This window comes from Dermochelys coriacea, chromosome 1 (assembly GCF_009764565.3).
Source record: "Dermochelys coriacea isolate rDerCor1 chromosome 1, rDerCor1.pri.v4, whole genome shotgun sequence".
Classification (NCBI taxonomy): domain Eukaryota; kingdom Metazoa; phylum Chordata; order Testudines; family Dermochelyidae; genus Dermochelys; species Dermochelys coriacea.
This window is the reverse complement of record NC_050068.2, coordinates 241,015,314-241,041,190: the sequence shown is the minus strand read 5'-3', so window position 1 is coordinate 241,041,190 and position 25,877 is coordinate 241,015,314. Positions and strand designations below refer to the sequence as shown.

Genomic DNA, 25,877 nt, shown 5'->3' with positions numbered 1-25,877 from the left:
TCAGGGGTTTCTGATCAGCTTCAGCAGGCATTCCCTAACCTTTTCACAGAACGTAGGACTGTGAGAATGGTCGAGATCTAGGTATAGTGTAGAACTATAATCTGGTGATGATCCTTCAACTCCTGGACTCAGGCACTGTTAATGGGCAGCTCAACATGAGACCTAAGCAGGTCCGCTATCTGTAAGGGATCTCGCCAACAGGAGTCCTTGCACAGACGTCACAATCTTCCCAGCAGGTTTTTCCATCTCCAGCAGAGGGGGCCTGCTCCAGAACCCTTTCCAGAGGAGAACCATTAATAGAAATATTAGAGGTGAGAAAAATCACGGGTGTTTTTCTGACAGGCTGTGAAATCCACATATGGACCCCTGCTTGTCTGGGGGAAATGGCCAGCCTGAGAGAGGAGGATAAATATAAATTGGCTGGATGGAGTTGAGGGTTATTGGGAATGCCTTGAGACATCTGGTTCCCATCTTGTGTTCTCATTCTGTCCTAATTCAAAGCGCCAAACACACAGCAGCAACGTTTGCAAATTGATGAGAGAGACACTGAGCACTCCTGAGAACAGAGGCTGTGTGCAGCTGATATCGGGCTGATATTACGTCTAGTTTTAGCCACTTACTTACAAATAAAACTCAAACCATTTGGTTGAGTCAACAACCCCTGTCCCCAGAGAGAATGTGAATTAAATGCCCATGTCCTTCAGATCATCTTTTGGAAATGGGGAACTTCATGGATCAATTTGTTTTCTCTGAGCCTCAACAAAAATGGAGAGCAAGGAAAATCAATGTATTCTCATTCCAATCATCTGATGTGTGCCTTTCCTTCTTTTCCAATTCTTGCTCAGATAGCCAGAAAAATCAGAACAGAGAAAGCCATACTGCTCCTGATAGCTCCTTCTTGGCCCCATGGGCCCTTCTCAAGGAACCTGGAAATGTTGGTTTGGTTCCCCTGAGATTCTGCCCTCATTAGATGATCTTCTGACTCGAAGTTCAATCAGATTCTGACATCTTGAACTTGAGAGGGTAGAATTTGGATGCTGTTAGTTTGTGGCTTTATTCCTTCAGACCTGGAAGGAAGTTGTCTGAGATTTTTATATAGTTAGCATATTTCCAGGAAATGGGGTCCAGGCATGACATCTGTTCTAAAAGTTTGTCAAATATTGCCTCGCTTTCTTATTTGATGACTTCATTAAAGATCTAAATGTTTAAGTGCTCTGTGTGATCAAATAGAAGTTTTAGGGGTGCTCAGTCTATAAAGAGAATCTGATATCCTGTCTGCAGGTTTTCCAAGGCAGTAACCAAACATTGCCCATTTTAAAGTTCCCAGTTCCAAGTTGGAAATTGAATTTAGCCCTTCAGTGTGTCATGGAACAACCATTTGAACCAATGGCTGCTCTTATTTAAGATAGAAGGCTGTATGTGTTGATTGTTTTGGCTAGGAAAAAACAATTTCTGCACTTTTTACGGCACAAAGTGGGTACTTCATCTGGTACAGGAATTCTTCCTTAAAATAATCCTTCCTTATTTCAGTGGAAATATTTCCTTCTATTCAAGGAGGTCACATTGTATTTACTTGATTGGGAGGTGAACTGTCCCTCTTAGCTGGGCAGAACAAAGACATTCAGAAAGGCATGTGCTAAAGCCTCCATATCCAATTCTATACAAGCATCTGTCATTGAATACTATAGGAGGTCAGGTAAAACTTCTTCAGGGAAATGGGGTCAGTCAACAAGGAGTCATTTTCCACTTGAGGTGCAGAAAGGAACAGGGTCATATGGAGTAATCTGTAGAGTGGGGACATAGGCATTTCTTCACTCATTTATAAGATACTATCAGGTGGCCATTTTTTTCCACAAATGATGTGGCATCAGGTCCTGCAGGTAGCCATTCTATCTTGACCCCTCTTTCCTATCTTTTCTTTCTTCCTCCGTCTCTTAACATCTGACCTTCTTGCTAGTTCTCAGTAGTAGTCTTCCCCTAGACTGATGATGATCTTCTCTCTGTTTGTTAAAGATTTAATGCTTTTTTTGGTTACAGTTTTGTATTTGTTTGGTTCGTGGCTATTCTGCAGTTGTGGCATAGTTCCCTGCATTGTCTAGGCCAGTCAGCTGGTGCCAAAAAGGATCCAGTTGAGCTGCCTCCATGAACGCATGTGGGAATGGCTATGCGGTAGTGTCCATTCAGACACATGAACTTCCTGTGTGTGAAAGAAAGGTATGTTTGCCGCTTCAGACCACAGATCTGGAATGCTGGCAAGTCACAGGAGTAGCACCACTCATAACAAATACAGTTTTAATAGTCAGTTCTTCATCTCACCCAGATTCTGTAGACTGAAACTTCCACACTCAGAACAAGCTGCATCTAAAATTAGACACACATTCATTTATCTGAGCACAGTCGGCAGTCTAAGGTGTGACAGGGCAGCACTTACACCAGAACTGTTACTGTTTACAGCAACCTTCAATGTAAGGTGAGGACAAGAAGTTTACATAGGATACTGTGGGCAAGGTGGGGAGCTAGTGGCAAAGGAGATCAAAGAATGGAGTAATGTGGTCCAATTGGCAGGCAAGGAAGATCATTCTAGTAGCTGCATTTTGGCCAGAGAGGACAGAGTAGTCTGGGCATGGAGAAGTGTTTTGCCTTTTAGGACAACAAAGGGTCTGACTTTCAAAATGATTTGGAAGAAGGCTCAGGAGTTGGTAATTACCTGGCTATGGCCAGGGAAAAGGGAAGGGAGAGATGGTGAGCCTGGTAGATAATGATGGTGTCAGCTAAAATGGAGGAAGGCAGAAGAGGATCGGAATTGTCTGTGAATACTCCATTGCATCTTCCTTTTATAAAAGTCCAAGTCTGCGCTGATGTGAACAGCTACCTAATGTGACAAAAAGGAGGGAGACTAACAAAGAGGCTTTAAATGATGCAAAATCCTGTATTGTCGCAGTTAGGAATACTACCAGCAGGTAGGAGAGGGTCAAGCCTAGCTGCACAGCTTTAACTAGCCCTGGCTGTCCTAGAACACAGCTCTTAAACGCATTCAGGAAAGTTTCCCAGTGTCAGTCGCTCCACTTCCTGCTACATATTAAGTTCAGTTAGGTTGTGCTGAGCCAGCAGGGCACAGCTTTCAGCCTTGCCTGGATCTTCTAATTTCATTTCCCACCCCCACTAAGTCCTGTCTTTTGCATATTAACCTACAATGGGGGGACTTGTTCTCTTGATTAGGTCGCAGACATTTCACAGCTATCTTGAGGACATTATCAACTACCGCTGGGAGCTGGAGGAAGGGAAACCCAACCCCCTACGGGAATCCACTTTCCAGGAGCTGCCACTGCGCACCCGCGTGGAAATCCTGCACCGCCTCTGCGATTACCGGCTTGATGCAGATGATGTCTTTGACCTCCTCAAGGTGCTTTGGGCCACAGCTGTCAGATGGGGAAGATGGCAGCTACAGGGAGCTAGGCTGGGTTGTAAAACCAAAGTGGGGATGGAGGGAAATGTTTGCCTTCATGGAGACTGTTTTTACTTTTTCCTGCCACTCTTTGTATACATCAGCCAGCCTCCAACCCAGGGGACAGGCTGTTTAGGGGCTGATGCTCCTGTGGCATTTCTAGTCTGTCTGTTTGGGGAGCAAGAAGAGACTGGGGATTTGAACTATAACTTGGAAGTATTTCTCTCTAAGGTCCCTTTTTTCTCTTTGTCTCCAGACCCAGCTTTGGAAATATTGGTGACTGGGTCTCCCCATTCTCTCTCTTTCTATTAAAGTTAAAAGGGGTTGGGTTGGGTTGGGGTTTTTTGAGCCAGCCTCTTGGTGAGGTACATAGGTTTCCCATAGTCTGTGTATTTTACAGGTTTGGAGATTTAATTTTTTTAAACAAAAAGAAATGTTTTAAAGTCATGTTCTTGGTGATAGAGCAGTGAATTAACAGTCGTGCTTTTTCCACCTCTGGAGACCTGGGTTATGTCGGATTACAAAGGATCTAGGCAAGTGGTAGGGTCTCTCTGTCATGGATGCATTCACAGCACAAACGTCACTAAGTAAATTGGCCTGATTGGCTAAATCTTTGAAGACCATGACTTGAATATCTCGAATAAGGTGCTTCCAGGGTATTGATAGCTCTGTGGGAGCTAGGAGTGCAGTTCTGTCCTGCAGCAGTGCCCCTACCATCCCCCATTATTAAAGTATATTGGGAGAGCTCTATGTGCGAAGTTTCCACAGTGCCTCCCATGCTCTGCATGACTCTAGCCAGGGCTAATTAGACCTTCACTGTCACGAGCCCCAAAAATGAAATATTAAAACTAAAGAGAGCATGCAAATTAGAAATGTCAATCTAAATCTCTCCCTAGGTGGAGAGGGAATGTGTTCTTTTCTCTAGAGTAATATCTTCCCAGAACTGCATCAGAACAGATGTGTTGTGGGGGGTGGAGCAGGGTGTTTGTGGAAGGATGTCAGCATGTTTTGAGTGACAGTGCGGCTGTTTTTCAACTTGTCACTGTCTCTCTCACTGCGTGCTCCCAACTGAATGCAGGGTTTGGATGCAGACAGCCTCCGTGTAGAACCACTGGGTGAGGATAGTAATGGCGCCCTCTATTGGTATTTCTATGGCACTCGTATGTACAAAGAAGAGCCAATGCAGGGGAAATCAAATGGAGAGCTGGCTTCAGACAGGTAACAATAGCTTTGAAGTTTTCCTAATTTCCACACAGCCTGGGTAAACAGGGAGAAGAGGGCAGGGCAAGTGGAGCGGAATGGACTATGCAGCAATAAATCTGAGTTGAATAAAATCTGTTTGACTGCCGCTGTTGCTGGGAGGGTGACGGTGGCCTGAATTTGGCCAGGACATGGGTAAAATTGACAAATGCACCAGTAACTAAATCCTGTTGCAAGGCAGCTAAAGCCACGCATGGCCTTCATGGCACTACAAAAATCTGCCAGTGGGGTAGGAAGATTCCTCTGCCTTCACCACCATCACCACCTTCCAAGCAATCTGCCCCTTGGAGACAGCAGCAGTTACGAGTCACTTTCTGCTCCTGAATTAGTCACCCAGCTAGTGGTTCTCCTGTCCTCCCCACCCCCAACCCCCCACCCCCCGCTTGGCTGCTGTGGTTAATCCCTCCCCTAGTTGGGCCCATAGCAGCTGTTCTGATTTTTTTTTTTTCTTTCACACTCTTCTCTCCCTCCTCCCCTACCAGCCACAGTTCCTTTCTTCGGGAGATATTTTCTAACCTTTCATTTTGTTAAAGGGGAAGTGGGGGCCAGACAAACACCCCAAATGTTCCTGGGAAAACAGGCAAGAGACGAGGGCGACCCCCAAAACGGAAAAAACTGCTGGAGGAGAATCTGTTGAGGTAAGGAAAAGGGTGTTCCTGGAATGGTTATGTGATATACTCTCATATAAGGAGGAAATCTGGCTGGTCTTTCTTGGCATTGATAGTACCTTTTCGGGACTCCCATTGGAACTGGAGATCCCCTGCACCCCAATTTGTGTTTTTTTCCCTTTGGGTGTCAAAAGGTAATTCTCCCTGCAACCATACCCCCTGAAGCCATGATCTCAAATCATCTTACACAGACAGGCTTGGTTGGTACTTGGGTGAGGACTCTAAGAAAATCCAGGTGCTGCAGGAAGCAATGTGGGTAAAACACTGGATGCCATTCTTCCCACTGAGTCCGTACTGACCCATTTGATCTGCATGTTGCTAGGGGGCACATTGCAACTAGAGAGACTGTATTTAGATGCTATTTTAAACCAAAGTCCTGCCTACCTGAAGTCATTAAAGATTTCCTGGTTCTATCCATAAGAGTAGGGATGTAATCCTGGCCAAATTCCATTTTGGCCGTTTACATAATTTTCCTTGAAGTTTCATTCAAATAGGATATTTCTCACTTCCTTCTCAAAATGTGTGTGCTGTTTGCTGTGCATTAAACAGCCGTTGCATTCTTCCCCAGAAGTGGCTACATTTCAGCAGCTGGCGAAATGACTTATATATGTTTTTATGTCATTATCTGTGTATATAATTACCTTCCTCTTTATAGGGAGAAGGCTGAAGAGAACTTGCTCGTGCATGAGACACAGATGAAAAATGGTAAAGACATTATGGGAGGGTGGGAGGAATTTGATCTGCTATTGCAGTTTTAAAATCATCCAAAGCTAAGAGAGACAAGATTCCTAGGGAAGGAGGAGGGTCTGTTTAGTGAGAGGCTCTCTAGAGGTGGTACCCTGTGTCTTTAGCCTGGTTGGTTCTGATTGTATTTGGCATGAGCAGTTAAAGAAATAGACTAACTTATTCCCAGGAGACTAGGCAACTAAATGCTTCCTGTATAGCAAGGCACTATTTTGGGATGAGGCATGACTAATGAATTTGGTTATTGTGCGGGAAGCCTGAGTTTGGAATAGGCTTGGTGGGGAACCCTCCTCTACTCACACACTAAAATCAGTAGAGAAGGACTATGTATGGACAGATGCTCTCCTGAGAAGGGGTGAGCACAGGTCATGTGGACACACATCCTGTTGTGGTAGATGCATTTTGCCCTCTCTGTTACAGGGAGAGAGTCACAAGGGTAGGTAGTATTGTAGGAGAACAAAGTATTCTCCTTGCCTGTCTCCCATCTGGTGTCAGGTGTATACACTGTCAGTATGATGTAAACCAGGAATTAGGGAAATCCACATTCCAGGTCCTTACTGGCGAGTCCTTGGCCAACAAGGAGTTAGTGAGCTGAGATGCCAACATATTGTAACAGTTTCTCCATTGGGACTGGGTGAGAGACTCATTTCTCAAACGTGAGAATCCACTGGTCTGAATATTACTTACGGGTTAGATCTGCCCATTCTTCTTCGAGTGCTTGCTGATGTCCATCCATATTAGGTGTGTGTGCTCGCCACATGCACCGGTGCCGGAAGAATTTCCCTCAGCAATATCCATAGGGGACTGGCTCTGGCGCCTTCTGGAGTGGCGCCCACATGGCACAGTATAAGGGGCGCCTCCGGCTCCCCACCACCCTCTGTTCCTTCTTGCCACCAGTGACGGAGCTGGAATGTTCGCTGCTTTGGCTAGCATTGTTTTGTTCTCCGTTCTCCTGAACTTCGTAAAATCTGTAATATGGCTAGTAGTTGAGTCAGTTACCCTTCATAGTAATTCTTGAAGTCTTCTTTAGTCCCGAACAGGACTCAGCCTGGGGACGGGGCATGCCCCGTCCCCAGGCTTTAAGCCCTGCAATCATTGCAAATGGCCTATGCCCATCAGTGATCCACATAGTAGCTGCCTACGGTGCTTGGGCAAAGGGCACATAAGTGACAAGTGTCGTTTTTGTAAGTCCTTCAAACCCAGGACGAATAAGGAGTGGGACAGTCGCCTGAAAGTGCTCGTGATGGAGTCGGCCCTCACTTGGGCACTGGAGCAACGGTCCGACTCGGCATCGAGCACCACGGTGTCGATGAGCAGCACTCCGCCGGTGCCGTCCACGAGCTGGCAGCTGTCCCCCTCTGCTGCTCTGGCCAAGAAGCCAAAGAAGACAGGGAGGGGAAGATCTCCTACTTTCTGCAAGGGAAAGGAGAGGGCTGGGGGCGAGTGAGGACCCGCACTGGGCAGCTCAACGCCCACTTCGGGAAGTCAGGCCCCAGCTCAAGTCGACCGGTGTAGCCCATCCCATACCTTGCCAGCAACTCAAGATAGAGGTACAGGCCTCCGTCAGCTCCAGGTGCTGTCGACACCCGAAGCTCTGCAGGCAACTCAGGAGATCCTGACACTTCTGGTGCCACCCACACCAGCTCTGGCGGTACCCCAATCTCGGGGTAAACCCACTTTGGGGCCTCCACGTACGTCCCCGCCTCCGCAGCACCATTCCCCATCACATGGGATGTCCCACCACCACTCACCCACCCGAAGCTGTCACGCCTCAGGGAGGCAGGCTCAGCAGAGCCCTTTTCAGTCCCCAGATCTTGGGCACCGACAGTACCTTGCTGGTAGCCTGGCGTAGATCCACTGAGGCATGCACTCCCACACAGGAGCACCGAGACCGACCCCTTGCGTTGCGGAGACCTCGGTACAGATCCCGGGACCGATCGAGGGACCGAAGCCAATAGTCACCAGACCACCATTGTTGGTCTCTGAGACGGGGATCTCTGCGTTCGGGAAATCCCTCCCGGCAACCGGCTTGTGATAGCTCCCGGTCCCGATTGACATCCCGGTACTGGTCAGGTAGCATAAGGCGAAGATTGCCAAGGTTCCCATGCCAATCCGCCAAACACCGTCAGTCCCCAAGGCCCCGACCAAGATGTTCATCTCATTCGGACAAGTCTGCCTCCAAGCGCAGTGACTGGCACCGGTCAGATAAGAACCTCCGCTCCACCCGATGCTGGTCGCAGGGTAGAGACCGCTCCAGCTCTGGCTCCAGCACTAAGCAGGGCTCCCTAACTGTGGGGCAGCTTCCGGTGCCTGCAATGCCTCCTACATCATCAGCACCAAAACCTGTCCCATGGTCCCAGGCACAGTAGCTGGCACCATGGTACCCATGGAACCTCTGGGGGTTCACCCAACCTTCACAGACTGTCTGGTCGGTGTCGGGAGCCTCGGACAGGCCAGCAGCCTCAACATCCCAACCCCCTCCAGTCCGCAAGACTTTGCGGGGAAGGACCCCACAGGTCCAGAAGAACTCAGAAGAGCAGCCTGCTGGACAATCAATGGACATCGAGGCTCCTGCGGTATTCTGGGCAATCCTCGAGGAGGGCATGACGGCGGCCAGAGCAGCCCTTCAAGCAGCTTCAGATGCAGCAGATTCTGCAACCCGCACCATGGCCTCCACCATCTCCATGCGGCAAGCTTCCTTGCTGCTCCTCTCGGGCTTGTCCACCGAGGCTCAGCAGTCAATGCAGGACCTTCCCTTGGATGGCCAGGCCCTATTTTCAGAACAGACTGATACCAAACTGCACGGTTTAAAGGACTCCCATACCACCCTGAAAACACAAGGGCTGTATGTCCCAGGCCCAGCACGTAAGCAATTCAAACCACAACAGCTTCAGGGACAGGGGAGCCAGCCTCAGCAGGACCTGCCTCACAAGAAGGCCAAGGGCTACGAGCGCCGCCCACATCCTCCTCCTCCACCTCCTGCTCAGTCGGGCTTCACCCAGAATAAGCAAGGGGCCAAGCTACCAGACTATTCCCTGGATCCACCTTCCCTGTTTTTTCCCCACTGCCTTTCCTTTTTCCTCCCCGCATGGACCACTATAACCTTGGACTGCTGGGTCCTGAACACAGTGGCACAGGGCTATACCCTCCTGTTTCTTTCTATCCCACTTCCCAATCCCTCTTCAGGGTCCCTTCTCACGACAGTCTACTTGTACAGGAGGTTCAAGGGTTGCTGCATCTGGGGGCAGTGGAGGAAGTTCCTGTCGAGTACAGGAACAGGGAGGCTTATTCCCAATACTTTTTAATCCCAAAGGCCAAGGGCAGTCTATGACTCATTCTGGACCTGCGAGACTCAACAAGTACCTAAAGAAGCTGAAGTTCCACATGGTCTCCCTGGCCTCTATCATCCCCTCCCTGGATCCAGGAGACTGGTATGCTGCCCTCAACGTAAAGGATGCATACTTCCACATAGCTATCTTTCAAGGACACACACGTTTTCTCTGATTGACAGTGGGACCCGGCCATTACCAATTTAAGGTCCTCCAGTTTGGCCTGTTGACAGCACCGAGGGTGTTTACCAAGAGCATGTCAGTGGTGGCGGCTTACCTCAAGCGCCAGGGTATCCAGATCTACCCATACTTCGATGACAGGCTGGTCAAGGGTAGCTCCAGATCTCAGGTCCAAAAGGATGTTGCAGTGCTACAAGCATGTGCCACTCCCTGGGCCTACTAGTGAATGGCAAAAAATCTATGTTAGTTCCAATGCAAAGGATAGAATTCATCGGAGCAGTGTTCAACTTGACCTGCACCAGAGTGTTTCTGCTGCTAGAAAGGTTTCAGACATTAGCAGACCTTGTTATAGCGGTGTCTGCGTTCCCCCTGATGACAGCCAGCATCTGTCTGCATCTACTGGGCCACATGGCAGCTTGCATATAAGTTGTCTACCATGCCAGGCTCTGGATGCGGCCCCTGCAACAATGGCTGACAACAGTCTATTCCCAATCCAGGGATCACCCAGACAAGCTCGTTACCATCCCCCCAGCAATACTCACCTCGCTGCGATGGTGGACTGATCGCGAGATGGTCCTAGAAGGAGTTCCGTTCAACAACTCCCCTCACTCCATCGAGTTGGCGTCAGACACCTCAGACCTCGGCTGCAGTGTGCACCTCAGAGATCTCCAGTCCCAGGGTATGTGGTCCCCGGAGGAGATGGTGCTACACATAAATGTCAAAGAACTCAGAGCGGTCCGGTTGTTATGCACCTCCTGTCGGGCAAGGTGGTGAGAGTCCTGATGGACAACACAGCCTCGATGTTCTACATCAACAGGCAAGGGGGAGCGTGCTCATCGGCTCTCTGCCAAGAGGCACTCTGTCTATGGGACTTATGCATCAACCACTAGATCCACCTGGAAGCTTGTCACCTCCCTGGTGTCAAGAACGCGCTAGCAGATCACCTCAACGGGGCCTTTTCCTCACCACAAGTGGTCGCACCACCTGGAGGTGGAGAACTCCCCAAGGGGACCTGTTTGCTACTAGGCAAAACAGAAAATGTCATCAGTTTTGTTCTTGGCAAGGCCTAGGCATAGACTCCCTCTCCGATGCCTTCTTCCTGTCGTGGTTGGGGAGCCTGATGTACACATTCCCTCTGATCCCACTCATCACCAAGATCCTGGCAAAGATCAAGAGAGACAGGGCACAGGTTATCATGATTGCCCCGGTGTGGCCTCGCCAGCACTGGTTTGGCATGCTCATGAACCTGACAGCAGGCTCTCCCTGGCCCCTGTCCAACCAACTGGACCTGCTGTCATGATCGGCTCTTACACTGCAACCTTGCGTCCCTCCACCTCTGGCATGGATGCTGCGTGGCTGAACCTGGAGGAGCGGACCTGTTCAGAGGAGGTCCTCCTGGGAAGTAGGAAGCCCTCAACCAGACTGACTTACCTGGCCAAGTGGACAAGATTTTCCCGCTGGGCGCCCGAACGAGGCATCTCTCTCTCGTGTTCCTCCATACAGGTTGTCCTAGACTACCTATTCCATTTGAGGAACCAGGGCCTGGCATGCTCTTCCATTAGAGTGCATCTTGCAGCCATCTCCGCTTTTCACCCACCGATCCAAGACAGATGGTGTTTTCCCTTGACATGATGGTCAGATTCTTGAGAGGGCTCGAGAGACTCTTTCCGCAGGTGTGGGTTCCTGTCCCGCAGTGGGATCTTAACTTGGTCCTCTCTAGGCTCACCAGCCCACCCTTTGAACTATGGGATTCCTGCTCCCTTTCCCACCTGTCATGGAAGGTTGCATTCCTGGCGGCGGTGGCATCGGTGAAACGAGTCTCTGAGATTAAAGCCTTGACCTCAGAACCGCTGTACAGTCTTCTACAAAGATACTGTTCAGCTGAAGCCCCACCCGGCCTTCCTGCCACAGGTGATGTCTACCTTCCATATGAACCAGGACATCTTCCTCCCCGTGTTCTGTCCCAAACTGCATAAGACCAGTAAAGAGCCCTGGACATCTGGAGGGCCTTGGCTTTTTACTTAGAACGTACCAAGCCTTTCTGTAAATCAACTCAGCTCTCCATCACAGACAGGATGAAGAGCCTTCCAGTGTCCTCACAAAGGATTTCCAATTGCATCACCTCATAAGGACCTGCTACGACCTGGCGGGGTTTCCACCACCACCGATCATCAGAGCCCACTCGAGAGCGCAGGTGTCTTCGGCGGCCTTCGGGCACACATCCCTATCCAGGACATCTGTAGAGCCACAACCTGGTCCTCTGTCCACATGTTTACCGTTCATTATGCCATCACTCAGCAGGCCAGGGACGACGCTGGGATCGGCAGAGCTGTGTTGCAATCTACATGTCCGTGAACTCCTACCACCTCCAGGGGTACTGCTTTGGAGTCACCTAATATGGAACGGACATGAGCAAGCTCTTGAAGAAAAGAGTTACCTTTTCCAAATCTCGTGTTCTTCGAGGTGAGTTGCTCATGTCCATTCCACAACCCGCCCTCATTCCCCACTGTCGGAGTTTCTGGCAAAAAGGAACTGAGGGGTCGGAACCGGCGGCGCCCCTTATACCACACCATTCGAGTGCCACTCCAGAGGGTGCCAGAGCCGTCCTCTATGGATACTTCTGAGGGAAAAACTTCCAGCACCACTGCATGTGGTGAGCACACACACCTAATGTGGAATGGCCATGAGCAACACATCTCGAAGAACACCAGTTACGGAAAAGGTAACTGTCGTTTCCACCACGATGGAGGCAACTCTGGCTTTTCTTTTCTCTACCCCTTCCTCAGAGTTCAGCTTCTCCCTGGACTGCTGCAGCTCCACACTCGGAATTTCAAGAGAGAACTTCCAAAGCTGAAACTACATAAATAGAAATGTGGTAGGTTTATAGGATGGATGTTTTCTGTTAGTTTGGATAGTTTCAGCTTTAGAAGTTATCTCCTGGGTCAGAGCGCCGTGCTGCAGCAGTCCAGCAGAGGGAGTCTGAGCAGCTATAACCCATGAGTAGTGTCCAGTCCCAGTCGATGCCTTCCATTATAAAAAATAAACTACAGCTAAGGAAACTAACTCTTCCTTTCCCCACTTGTCTTTTCCTCCTGTGGGCTGCTGGATAGTCAGGGTTGTGTTTTTAGAGTGGATTAGGTTAATAATGGCATTTCACCCAAAATATTCCAGGTGCTGCCACTGTTTTATTTCCCACCCCAGCGTACAGTGCCCTGGAGTATATATGACTGGCTCTAGGGGCCATGACAATGCTCTTGAGAGAGCTTGGAATGAAGCCATAGCTAGGCAGGTCTTCCCGTAACCTACATGAACGATTCTTCTTGCTTCTTCCTAGACCACGACCCATGTCACCTAGGGGTGTGTACACAGCTAACATCTTTCTTTCTTCCCAAGTTCTGGAGGGGAGGGCGTAGGTCAGAGGAGAGCCACCAACAATAATCAGTGTAGAGATAATATCCCTTTATGTTCTTGAAGGGTCCCAGGGACCAGGCTGTGGGACATGGTGGCTGCTGTGTCAGACAGAAGAGGAGTGGAGACAAGTCACAGAGAGCTTCAGAGAGAGAACCTCCCTAAGAGAACGGCAGCTCTACAAACTCCTGAGTGAAGACTTCCTGCCTGAGATTTGCAACATGATCGCCCAGAAGGTGCGTGTGAGCACATAAGGCTGGGGAGGTGTCAGCCTGCTTATCTTTGTATGATGATTGCTCTTGAATGCAGGGACACTGGATGGCTGGAAGAGGGCTAAATCCAGCCAGCCATCAAACACCCGTGGGAATAAGGAATGGGAAGGATGTCTTATCTGCTGCAGCAGAAACACTTTGAGCAGTACAGGATCCCTAAATACTTTCTAGGTACCATGTAAACAGGGGCTACTAAGCTTTGTTTGCAAGGAGTGGGATTTTTGGTGATGGAGTGGTGGATAGCTAGACTCTGAAGAGTGCTACTCATCAGATAACTATTTTAAGATGGGACAAATTTGGAGTATGATCTTCCTGAGAACATGCCTCTTAAATCAACTCCATAGCCAGTCTGGCCTTTGGAGAGGTCTGTATGACGCTACCCTTATAAAGCTAATAGTAGCTTCCTGGTCACTCCTAATACAAAAATTTCCCAACCAACATCAGTGGTGTTCCCCAATCCACATCTTCTCCTTCTCTCCCTTCCTCCACCCCTATTTCAGGAGAAGCGTCTGCAGCGAACGGAGTTTTCGCCCAGGTGGATGTCTGACCGTCAGCCCATTAAGCCAATCCAGCAGGAGGTGAGAAGATTTGAAAATGGTTACAAGCAAATACCTCAGGGGAAAAATAACCCAAATCATAGATAGTCAGTGGGAAGGAAAACTTAAAAAGCATTAATGCCGAAAGGGAGCTTGATAGCAGCCATCAAATTAAAGATGAATATGCAATGGCACCAAAAGAAGCCAATGCAATTATGGGCTGCATGCACAGAAGCATCATATCATGAATCAGGTGAGTAACAGCCTTTCTTTCTAACTCACAGGCAGCTGCACCGACAGGAATGTGTTCACTTTGAGGAACTTCACTACTGTAGAAATATTGACAAATTGGAGGCTGTTCAGAGAAAATCTAAATAGGACCTGGGGCTAGAAGGATTGCTTTACAATGGGAAATTATAGAAGTGAAGAATGTGTAGCTTAATAAAGGTAAACATGAGGCTCCATATACTTGTCAGGGAGTAAAGACTAAAGGTGGAGATTAATTCTTTGGTTTAGTACACAAGGTGTAATAAGGAGAAATAGGATGGAACAGGGAGAGAAAATTTAGGTTGATTGTCCTAGGAAAGCTTAGACTCAGATCTATTAGGTCACGGAATAATCTCCTAGTGGAGGTGGCAAAAAAAACATTACTTGTATGTTTTAAATTAAACTGGATAAAACATTGGAAAACATTCTGTAGGGAACATCCCACATGAGCCAGGGGACCGGACTGGATAGATGATTTTCGTCTGTTCTATTTCTAATGCTTGTAATATGAGGGAAGAGCAGAAAGGATGTCACATGATTCCACTTGTTAAAATAAACAAATTAGAGTAGTTGAATAAATGTAGGGACGAGCCATTCCTTGTGTAATAGATAGGAGCCCATGGAGAGGGGGATGATGTACTAACCACTGTCAGTTAGACCAGGGATATTCTCCTGTTAGGGTTGCCAACTTTCTAATTGCACAAAACCGAATACCCTTGCCCCGCCTCCTTCCCCAAAGTCCCACCCCCTGCTCATTCCATCCGTCTTCCCTCTGTCACTCGCTCTCCCCTGACCTCACTCGCTCATTTTCATCGGGCTGGGGCAGGGGGTTGGGGTGCAGAAGGGGGTGAGGGCTCTGGCTAGGGGTGTGGGCTCCGGGGTGGGGCCAGAAATAGGGATTCAAGGTGTTGGAGGGGGCTGGGGCATGAGGTTGGGGTGTGGGCTCTGGCTGGGGGTACAGACTCTGGGGTGGACCAGGGATGAGGGGTTTGGTGTGCAAGAGGGAGCTCCGGGCTGGGGGGGTGGGGTCAAGGGGTTCAGAGTGTGGGAGGGGGTTCCGAGCTGAGGCAGGGGATTGGGGTACAGTCTCTGGGATGGGGATACAGTTTCTGGGATGGGGGTGTGGGCTCTGGGGTGGGGCAGGGGGTTGGGGTCAGGGGGGCACGGGGTGTGAGCTCCACTAGAGAGTTTGGGTGCAGGAGGGGGGGCTCCGGGATGGGGTTGGTGCATGGGAGGGCGTGCAGATTCTGGCCAGGCGGCACTTACCTCAGGTGGCTCCTGGAAGCAGCCTTGTGTCCCTTGGCCCCCAGGCGGAGGTAGAGCCAGGCAGTTCTGCGTGCTGACTCCACCCGCAGGTGCCGCCCCTGCAGCTCCCATTGGCCGCGGTTCCCGGCCAATGGAGATGCAGAGCCGGCTCTTGGGGCGGGGGCTGCGCACAGAGCCCCCCTAGCAGCACCTCTGCCTAGGGGTTGCAGGGATGTGCTGGCCACTTCCGGGGCACCATGCGGAGGAGTTTGGAAGCCTCTAGCCCCACTGTGCCACCAACTGGACTTTTAATGGCTTAATCGGTGGTTCTGACTGGAGCCGCTGGGGTGCCTTTTCGACCGTATTTTCTGGTCAAAAAACGGACACCTGGCAACCCTATCTCCTGTGCTACAAAAAACCGTACCATCCAGGAGATGACACATTCATATGCAGGCAGCAAAAATCCAAAGGCAAGGACAGGAAAACACATGGAGTCCGAATGGCTGCTAATCAGTAACACAGGGTGCTTCAGGTCCAGGGATGCAGAGGGCAGGTGATTGCTGCCTGTGAATCAGTATGTGGGTTCCAGTGAGCTCAGGGCTATCCCTGCACTGCTTCTTACTGTGCTTTGGAGTTGGGGGTGCCAGCAGTTACTGTGATAGGGAGTCTCAGGACATTCATATTTGCAGGGAGGGGGAGTCTGTTAGCTGCCCAGCACGACATTGCAGTCACATGTGCCACATGGGAGCCAGGAAAAGTGCCAGAATATCTGGTGACTGGTTTGCTAAAGGTTGGGTAGGGGCTGCATTGGTAAGATTCAGGCACAAAACGTCATTCCTGCTCAGTGTGGTGTTGTGTATGTGACCCCTTCCTTCTAGCCCCAAGCTCTGGATGCTTCTTAAATCTGAGCTGTAACTGCTCCGTAGGCTTCTGATCCTTCTGGGGATTTCTCAACAGGTGGTTCAGATTAACTCCTCATTAAAAACCTTCTGAGTAGCACCCTCATTAAGGAGAAACTGCGGAAATCCTGGAAGAGAACATTCAGGGGACGAGGGGAAGGAGCACGAGCTATTCTCGGGCTGGGGGAGGCCAAGGGGACCAGTACTCTATCTCCTTATGTTGATTGAGTATCCTGAGATGGCCCATTTCAGAAGCCAACGTGAAAGGCAGAACCTAGGGATGGTGATGCTATGTCTCGCAGTGCCCTCTATAGGAGGGAAGGAGCTGGTTACATTAAAATCGCAGAAATCAGGTTTGTTTTATGCAAGTAAGGAAAAGCTGGATTAAAAAAAAAAATCCTTGCCAACTATTTGTTCAGAAAGTTTTACTTATGTTCCGTGCTGGCATTTCTCATTCCAACAGGTGTGCAAGGAGACACCCCCAACACATGACCTGACTGCCGGCTTGAGTGTCTGTGGCCTGATTTCCAAGATGAGCACCCATAACTCTGGCTGACTTCATTGGAAGTTGCCCATGCTCAGCCCTTCTGAAAGTCAGGCCACTGTCCATCTAGAACATCTTAAAGCACCCATCCTATAACTGCTGTAATAAGACTTCTTGAGCAAGCCCAGTTGGATTGCCAGAGCCACTGGGAACAAATGGGTATTTTTGGGGTGGCTATATGTTGGAATCGCAGTGCTCATTGTGTTGGGTTGGTGATTTTCCTGTTTTCCTCTTAATTCACACCAGAATGGCACCAGATCTGCTGTGTGGGGCACCTTTGGTTTGTTTAAAACTCTTGTCTGCTCTATAAATACTGTCTTCTGTCCAAAGGGTGGTATAAGCCCTGTGGCTGCTGCCTCCACATTGTAGGGAGATACCCTGTGTCTATGGCCGAATGTCATAGGAAAGCTTAGTGCACTTGGACTAGCTCTGAAAACAGTCTTTTGAGGACTGCAGGCTAGATGTTTTGCCAACTCTTCCCTAGAACACATTTATATGCACGACCATAACCGTTGTGCATATAAATTTGGAGACTGAGAGAAGAGAGGATCGTATTAATAGCTTAGCATCTGCAGAAATGGTGTCCGTGAGGCACACAGATTTGTTTGGATCCACTGCCATGCGAATAAACAAACTGGCTGACACATCATAAATAAAATCTGCTATAGACTTGCCACCGGCGGCTGGTCACCCCTTGTTTTATTGTCTTCGTACATGTTAGCACGCTAATGACATTAGCACATGCTAAACAGGGAAGTGGTTTGAACCCCATTGAGGGTAGAGACATGCAAGGAGACTGAGAATCTAAAAATATGGGGCCCAGTTGTGCCCACACTTATGCATGTGAGGAACTTGACTCTCACGAGTAGCCCTATTGATGTCAATGGGACTACTCAAACCTCTACATTTATATATGCTCCAGTTTATAGGACTGGGCCTCTGGTCAGGTCACAAAGCCAATGAGACCTCCAGGTGATAGAGGAAGTTGAATTAGAAAGGTGTTTGCGTTTTGATATGGCAGTGCAACTCTGAACCTCATACACAGAGGCATCATCTCATGGAATAAGGAGCTCTCTTTGTTGCTCTGTTGTGACTGCACTTGGGGTATTGGGTTCAGTTCTGAGCATCCTGAGACTAGGAGGATGTAGACCCGCTGGAGGGGATTCTGAGAAAAGCAGCGACAGTGAATGAGGGCTGGAAGGGTTGACTTATAAGGAAACAGATTTAATTTTCGATTGACTATCAAGAGCTATCCACTCATAGTGGGATGCATAAACCCCTGGAATAGTTTTCCTTGGAAAGTGACAGGAGTCCTGTTGCTTGTAATATTACAACTGGGCAAAGATCTTTCACTGTAGAAAGAGTCCTGTAGTGGCTGGGGAAATGGACTAGATGCTGTAAAGGGTCTTTACCATCTCTAATTCCTGTGATTCTGTGCTAATTCCCCTAGGATGCAGGCAGCAAGTCTAGCAGGATTAATTGGGTTCAGTAGCCTTTTGGGGATTTTGAATCTTAATAACTGAGACCATTCCATGGTAAGGCCCAAAGGGTTCACTACATTCTGGTCAGAACAGAACAGGTGTTTCTGTTTTTTCTTCAGTGTGCACTTTAAGGTGGGATCCGCTAATAATGCTGTAAAGCACACCAGGGGCCCAACTGAACACATCTCTGTAACTGTGGCATGAGTCTACTGGAAGGCAAAATGAGGTGAAGAATAATTTCCCCTCAAGTACTGTTGCTGCTGGAGGCAGCGGGTAGGGGATAGTGTGGGGTGATTCTCCAAGGAGCATCGCTGCAGGACAGCGCTAAATAGCATTTCAGGAAAGAGAAAAAAATATGGAGGCACTTACAATATGTCTGGGTTCACTGTACAACCTTTCAAGCCATTTATCAAAGCACCCACAGGTCCTATTTCCAGGCAGGTGAAACAGTAAAGCAATAGTGATTGAGGTACAGGGCTTTTTCTGGGGATTAATGGTGGGCAAGGAAAAGTTGATGGCCTGAGAGGCAGCTGAGGGACCCCAGCTGATCATTAATCTTCAGGAAATGCCTTCTGCGTAAGTGATTGTTGCTGTTTATATCCTGAAAATGAAGGTGGAGAGCCTGTGGGCATATGGGTTATTTCCAAGTGTGATAGTTTCCCTTGGTATGTTCAGGGCATCTGTGCTTTGTAGAACTGTCAGTAGGAATGTTGATGGATGATCCAAGGATTTGACTTATAATGAAATCAAGCAAATAAAGTTTTTCCCATGGTGCCTTTTCCCCGGTGCCTATGTGTGCATGGCGCTTCACAGACTAATAAGAGGATGTGGTATCTGCTCCGTGGAATTTACAGTGTAACAGGATCATACACACTAATTACAACATGCCAGGGATCGAGGGAGAAGGAACTGGGACAGAATAAGAACTGTACACAATGGGAGGAGAATACAGCTCATAGAGTGTAGCCTCTTTGGCAGAGAAATTGTATGTATTTTTGTTTCCATCACTTATTGTAGTTAAATTTTTAAGTCTCCTTCAAAGTAAATCTGCAGCTGATCAGATCCGTATAAACCAGTGCCGCCTTACGCTTGCGCCCATTTCAATTTCATACATGGCCCTTTTGTCCCAGGCGACTCCAAGTGTGCTCAGCAGGATGGAGAAGCAAAGGCGCAGGGAGGAAGAGGAGGAGCGCCAAATCCTTCTGGCAGTGCAGAAGAAGGAGCAGGAACAGCTGCTAAAGGAGGAGAGGAAGAGGGAGATGGAGGAGAAGGTCAAAGCAGTGGAAGGTACCTGTAAAGCTGTGTGAAGTGGAGGTGGGGACATTGAAAGGACCCCTGATTAGGTTGTTAAACTGAATTGAGATATATCCTTTGTGCTCCTTCCATGCCACAGACTCCTTCATATATGTCCAAGATGGAATCAGTGATTGTGTTGCCTCAGAACTGGGTTTGTTATTCTCTGGCCTCTTCTTGCTTGGCCACCTGTATTCCCTTTTCCTTCTCCCTTCTCCCTTCTTGTCCTCTTGTGTCCCATCCACCTCTGTCTTCCTCCTACCACCCTAGCTTCATCATCTTCCATAACTCTGTCCTTTCCTCCTCCCTACTGTTTATGCTTCTCTTGCAGTTCCCTGCCCCTCTTCTGCCTCCCCGCTGGGTGCTGTGGAGTCCCCACATAGACACCCTGCCCAGTTGGGTTTTCATTGCCTCTGAGTGGCACTCGTTCCATTCTGCCTGAAGCAAGTGGCCAGAAACGCTGCAAGGTGGAACAGCCTTGCGAGGGGGAAGGGTGGGTACCACAAGAGCAGCATTTCCACACTGGTGTGGGCCATTAAGTAGCAATCTCATAATTCGGGGTCCAGACTGGACCAAGGGTTAAAAACTAGGTTGTGCAGGGGACAACTTTAGAAGCTTTTCCAAGTGCTAGTTCATATCCACACACTGTTGCTTAACAGATAACTGTCTGGGGTTTAAGCAGTCAGAGGATGTGAACACCTATCATCAGACAGGTGTGCTTTGGCACTAGAATGTCAAAGGAATAAGATGGGGTCTGACTGCCCTTCTGCCTTTCAGCTGAGTTACCGGGATTAATTTATTTGCTGTGGTGTGAGTATATTTGCAGTTTATCCAACTACTCAATCTCCCAGCTGAACAGAAATGACTGTTGCTTTCTTCCCACCCCTCTTCCCTCTGCAGTAATTCTGAGCTAAAGGAGCAGCAGTAAGTGTGAGCTTGAGAAGTCAGAGGTGGTACAGTGTGGGGAGGACAGTTTTTTCCTGGGCTTAATGCAGCATTGTCAGGTTTCATTTCACTCTTGCTTTGGGCTGTTGCAACCAGGTGCAGGGTGAGTCAGTCATTTCATCTGGGGACAGAAGTGCCAGATCTGTGGTTATCACAACAAATGACTGAGTTGCTGCAGTGCTAGGAAGACCCAGTGTGTCCCCAGAAAACTGCTCTGGATGTAAGTGTCTGGTGTAGTAAAAGCGCTTGTGAATTGTTTAAGATGTTACAGAATTAGTATAACAAAAAGAAAAACTAAGTACACAAAACCAGTAAACTTTCCAATACAGAATAGTTTGCTAACCAGATGTTTGGTAGCAGGCCAGATATCCTGTAACAGAGTAGCTTTTTCTACCTGCCACCCCTTTAGCCTTTTAAAACCGAATTACAGAGGTGGCCTTTATACTTCTCTGATTGTCAGTCGTAGCTAATCTAGTCAAAATCTAGTGCATTAATTACAAACTCATTCAATTCCAGATCTACCGCAGACTTCCTGTGTCACTTTGGCAAGTGACATAATTTCCTGTGCTTCAATTCCCTATCTGTAAACTGGGCATAATACTCCTCTACATCTTAGGTGTTGTGAGGATAAATCTGCAAATACATGAGAGATGGTCAGATATGATATCAGTCATATATGTACATAGAGAGATAAATGGAATCACTGTGTTAGGCCTTGTCTACACAAAAAATTTGCTCTGGGTTAGCTTAAATCTGTTTTTTAAACCAATTTAATTAAACTGGTGTGAATTTCTGTGTGGACTGTCTCATTTTGGTTTAAGAGTGGCTTATTTCAGTGTAGTTTAAAGCTGCTCCCAATAAACTTAAGCCAAATCAAAATAACTTTGTCTTAAACCAAAATAAGTGTCCATGAAGTCTTATTGCACTGGTTTAACTAAATTGATTTAAAGTCAAACCTTTAGTTAAATCAGTGCATATTTTTTATGTACACTGGGCCTTAGAAACATCAGTTATCCAGGTAATATTTTGGGTTTTCCACAGTTCACTTTATTACTAGACACACTCTCAATGACAGTAAATCAGGTTTTTCTCTTGGAAAACAGATTTCATGTCAGCTCTGCACTGATCCTAAGATGAAGTAGTTTGTTTTGTAAGACTGGATCTTCACATACACAGGTTTTCAGGGTTACAAAGACTTTGAACTTTATAGATCCTCTTAACTGAATTCTGTAAGGGGTATTCAATGACAGAAAAACAGAGAATGAAGGATTTGTACCATCTAATGGGAGTTCACCTGCTTTATAGTTTCAGGGTGCAGGCATAGTTAGATTGTCTGTATCTTGTCAATCCGATATTTTCCTAGCCCCTTCTTCAGGGTATAACCCAGATGGTGAACCTCTGCTGGGCCCATCTACATTTTCCTGGATTTATGGTTTCAACCAGCTTTCTGGATTTCCACCAGAATAGCTGTTAGAGGTTTCAAGTGCTCCTCTCACATGGCACTATGTATCACCTAGATACGTAGTTGGAAAATTATGAAGTACCTTTGGGGCACTGGCAACCTTTTGAAGTTTGATGGGTAGTGGCCCGTGTAGGCCAAAAGCGTGCCAGTGAATTAAAACAGTCCAATTGTGATCTTAAAGATGAGAGATTATTTATATTGCAGTGATAGGGTTAATGGCAGGTGCCTTTAACTGAGCTCCAACATGGAAATATGGTAGCTTTCCCCCAGATTCTCCATCATCTCATCAATGCAAAGCGTCATCAGATTTAGACAGTTTCCCACAGCCTACACAAAGTGAACACCCCCATTTTTCTTGGGCACTATCACTGCAAGGCTTGTCTATTTGCTATTAAATGGCTCAGTTACTCCTAGGACATTCATTTTCCTCAACTCATCATACAGGTATCCATTGCACCTTTGGTCTCAGTGACCCTAATCCTGTAAAAAGTGATGTGTGAAATTAAGGTAGTTCTTGCTGGATAAATTTAATGATCCAGCGAGAACTGGAACATATGTTGGGATTGCTCTATTCCAGGTTCAAAGATAAGCCAGATGAATTCCTCTTTCTCATCTTTCTGACCAGGCCAACTTGGATCCAAGGCCTTTTCTTCCCCTTTGATCTTCTGGATCAGCCCACAAGATGTAAATTCCCCTTTTGATTCTTTCCACATATGCCACCTTTCCTGGTTTCCCATATACAGTAGGTCCTCTGGAAAAAAGTTGTTTCTCTTTTTTTAGCCAAAGACCCAGTTACCACACATGATATTGGACAGTCTGCTACAAGTTGTGGTATTCTAAATCAGGTTATACCAATTCTATGTTAGAGGGGATGTTTATCAGCCATACTTACTTTCATCAAAAATTTACTGGTCCTTAATTTCTATTCAGAATTCCAGAACCCATGTAATGTCCATGTACACAGCACAATTCCAAGATGTTGCTTACATCCAGATCTTTAGTGGAGATCCATCTGTGGTGGACAAAGGTCTGTGCACTACCTGTATCGAGGAGGCCTCTTAACTTCCTCCAATTTAGGAATCACACACACATCTCGATGGCATCACCCAAATGGCTGGTATTAAGATTCCTCCTGGGAAAAGACACAGGTTCATCATCCATGACATTTTTGACTGGAGAGTCCCCTGCTTTATGTCACACTTGGTCACAGTAAAAGTATACCTTGTTTTTTTATATCCATTCTGCCCCTGTAGTATCCAGGTTTATTTTACACCAAGTCCCCTCTCCTTCTCCCTGTTTTTGCACCTTGAGTGCTAGCCAGAGTCCTGTAAGGGTAAACTTGAAAACTCTTCATCATTCTTTGTTCTGACACACACCCAGGTCTGGAACGGCTCCTGAATGATAATGTCTAGTATCTCCTCAGTAGATTTTTTTGGATGTAGCAATCATGTTGTAGAATTAATCAAGTTTTTCTCAGGGTGTTGCTTCTGATGAAATGGTGTCCAACTTGACCTTTCAGCAGTATTCAGAGACCTGCCTCTTCTCTTAGAATAGCAGCTTTTTCTTAGGAGTAGTCACAGGGCTGTCCTCATGTGGTGCACTAGACCTCAAAGTGCCTTCTCAGATAACAAGGGTACCAGGAAAGGAATCCACTGGCTCTGTGGCTGGTCACAAAATATGGCCAGCCACATAAAACAAAGAAAGCTCCAACATCTTCCCCCTTGAGGTTCTGGGAAAGTTTTTAGGAGGCTTTTGCACCATCCCTGATGGACGTTCTCCCTCAAAAACATACCTTTGAAGACAGGAATAGTGCTCCTGGTGTCAGTGGGAGTAAGGTAGTTCAGAGACATTCATTCTCAGTTTTTTCTCTTCATCCCTTTTCACCTCCCTCCCTAGTTGACAAACTGGAATGTAGCAATAGCTTTCCTTCAGGATGTGGCACTTCTTAAGCCCTGCTCATTTTTTACTACTTTAGTCTCCTGTCACTGTGGTCCTCTAAGAACGATTGGAAAAGGGACGTGAAGGCTGCCATCTCACAGGGGACAGGCCTGAGGTGCAGAGGCTGTAGGAGGCAAATACACCAGAATCTCCTCCAGTCTCTCATCTTCCCCTACCCTTCTTTGGGTCTCCACCTTACGTTTCCAGCTCTGTTATTCTCCTGGGAAATACCACCTTCATACCGAATGTGGGTTGCTGCAGCTTCAGTGACCAAGGAGACAGAGAATCTTCTCAGTAAACAGTTCTGAAGACATAATCTTGGTACAAAATAGGTGCTTGTGAATTTAAGTGCACTTAGCCCTGGTCTACACTACGAGTTTAGGTTGAATTTAGCAGCATTAGGTTGATTTAACCCTGCACCCGTCCACACGACCAAGCCTGTTTTGTCGACTTAAAGGGCTCTTAAAATCGATTTCTGTACTCCTCCCTGGTGAGGGGAGTAGCGCTATAATCGACCTCGCTGGGTCGAATTTGGGCTAGTGTGGATGCATTTCGACGGTATTAGCCTCCGGGAGCTATCCCAGAGTGCTCCATTGTGACCGCTCTGGACAGCAGTCTCAACTCAGATGCACTGGCCAGATAGACAGGAAAAGCCCCGGGAACTTTTGAATTTCATTTCCCGTTTGGCCAGTGTGGCGAGCTGATCAGCACAGTTGACCATGCAGAGTTCATCAGCACAGGTGACCATGAAGTCCCAGAATCGCAAAAGAGTTCCAGCGTGGACCAAATGGGAGGTACTAGATCTGATCCCTGTATGGGAGAAGAATCCGTGAAGGCAGAACTCTGTTCCAAAAGACAAAATGCCAATATATTTGCCAAAATCTCTAAGGGCATGATGGACAGAGGCTACAATAGGGACACACAGCAGTGCCACATGAAAGTTAAGGAGCTGAGGCAAGCCTACCAAAAAACAAAGGATGCAAATGGTCACTCCAGGTCAGAGCCCCATACATGCCGCTTCTATGATGAGCTGCATGGAATTCTTGGGGGAGCCCCTATCACTTCCCCACCACTGTCTGTGGCACCTGCAAGGAGGGAGTCTCACACAACATGGATAAGGATTTTGTGGATGAGGAAGATGAGGAGGAAGAGGAGGTTGAGGATAGCGCACAGCAGGCAAGCGGAGAATCCCTTCTCCCCGGCAGCCAGGAACTGTTCATCATCCTGGAGCCAATACCCTTCCAACCCTCCCAAGGCAGGCTCCTGGACCATGAAGCCAGAGAAGGCACCTCTGGTGAGTGTACCTTTGTAAATATAATACAGGGTTTAAAAGGGGTGTGTGTGTGCTGCACATTCACCCTAAAACTGCAGCCCCTCCTTTTAAATGGCCAACCCAACGGGCTTTTCTTGGTATGGGAAAGGAGGCTGCTGCTGTTTTGAAACCGTTCCTACATGTTATGAAGGTTGAAGAAGCCGAAACCCTTTGCCTTACCATGGCTGCCTGCAAGCCGAATTCTGTTGCCCAACTGAGCGTGTGTGATGTCTCACACCAAACCAGCAGGCACTCAATATAAGAGGCAAAATGCGACCTTGTACCAAAAGCACATGTACTATGTAATGTGAATCACTTGATTCAGTGTGAAATAGTCTTTCCTTTGTTCTGTAAAATGTATCTTTTTAAATATTACTCTTCCTTTTTTTTCCTCCCGCAGCTGAAAATGTTTCTACTCTCTCCTTATCATCTCCGTCCCAGAGGCTAGCACAGATTAGAAGGCAAAAAAAACACACTCATGATGAAATGTACTCAGAGCTCATGCAGTCCTCCTGCACTGAAAGAACTCAGCAGAATGCTTGGAGGCAAACAATGCCAGAGTCCTGGAAAGCGTTAAATGAATGTGATGAGAAGAGGGAGGAGCGCGATGAGAGCAGGCAGGATGCAATGCTGAGGCTAATGGGGGAGC

At 47.8% G+C, this 25,877-nt stretch overlaps 1 protein-coding gene across 1 annotated transcript in view; it reads left to right on the top strand.

Annotated features, from left to right (window-relative positions):
* Positions 1-25,877, top strand: part of LOC119848600 (cat eye syndrome critical region protein 2) — a 140,105-nt gene that overhangs the window by 87,372 nt on the left and 26,856 nt on the right. The window contains exons 3-9 of the mRNA XM_038384587.2: positions 3,220-3,403; positions 4,524-4,663; positions 5,239-5,343; positions 6,029-6,078; positions 13,101-13,270; positions 13,807-13,884; positions 19,409-19,565. Coding sequence (XP_038240515.2) covers positions 3,220-3,403; positions 4,524-4,663; positions 5,239-5,343; positions 6,029-6,078; positions 13,101-13,270; positions 13,807-13,884; positions 19,409-19,565 — 884 coding nt within the window. The remainder of the gene's footprint in view (positions 1-3,219; positions 3,404-4,523; positions 4,664-5,238; positions 5,344-6,028; positions 6,079-13,100; positions 13,271-13,806; positions 13,885-19,408; positions 19,566-25,877) is intronic.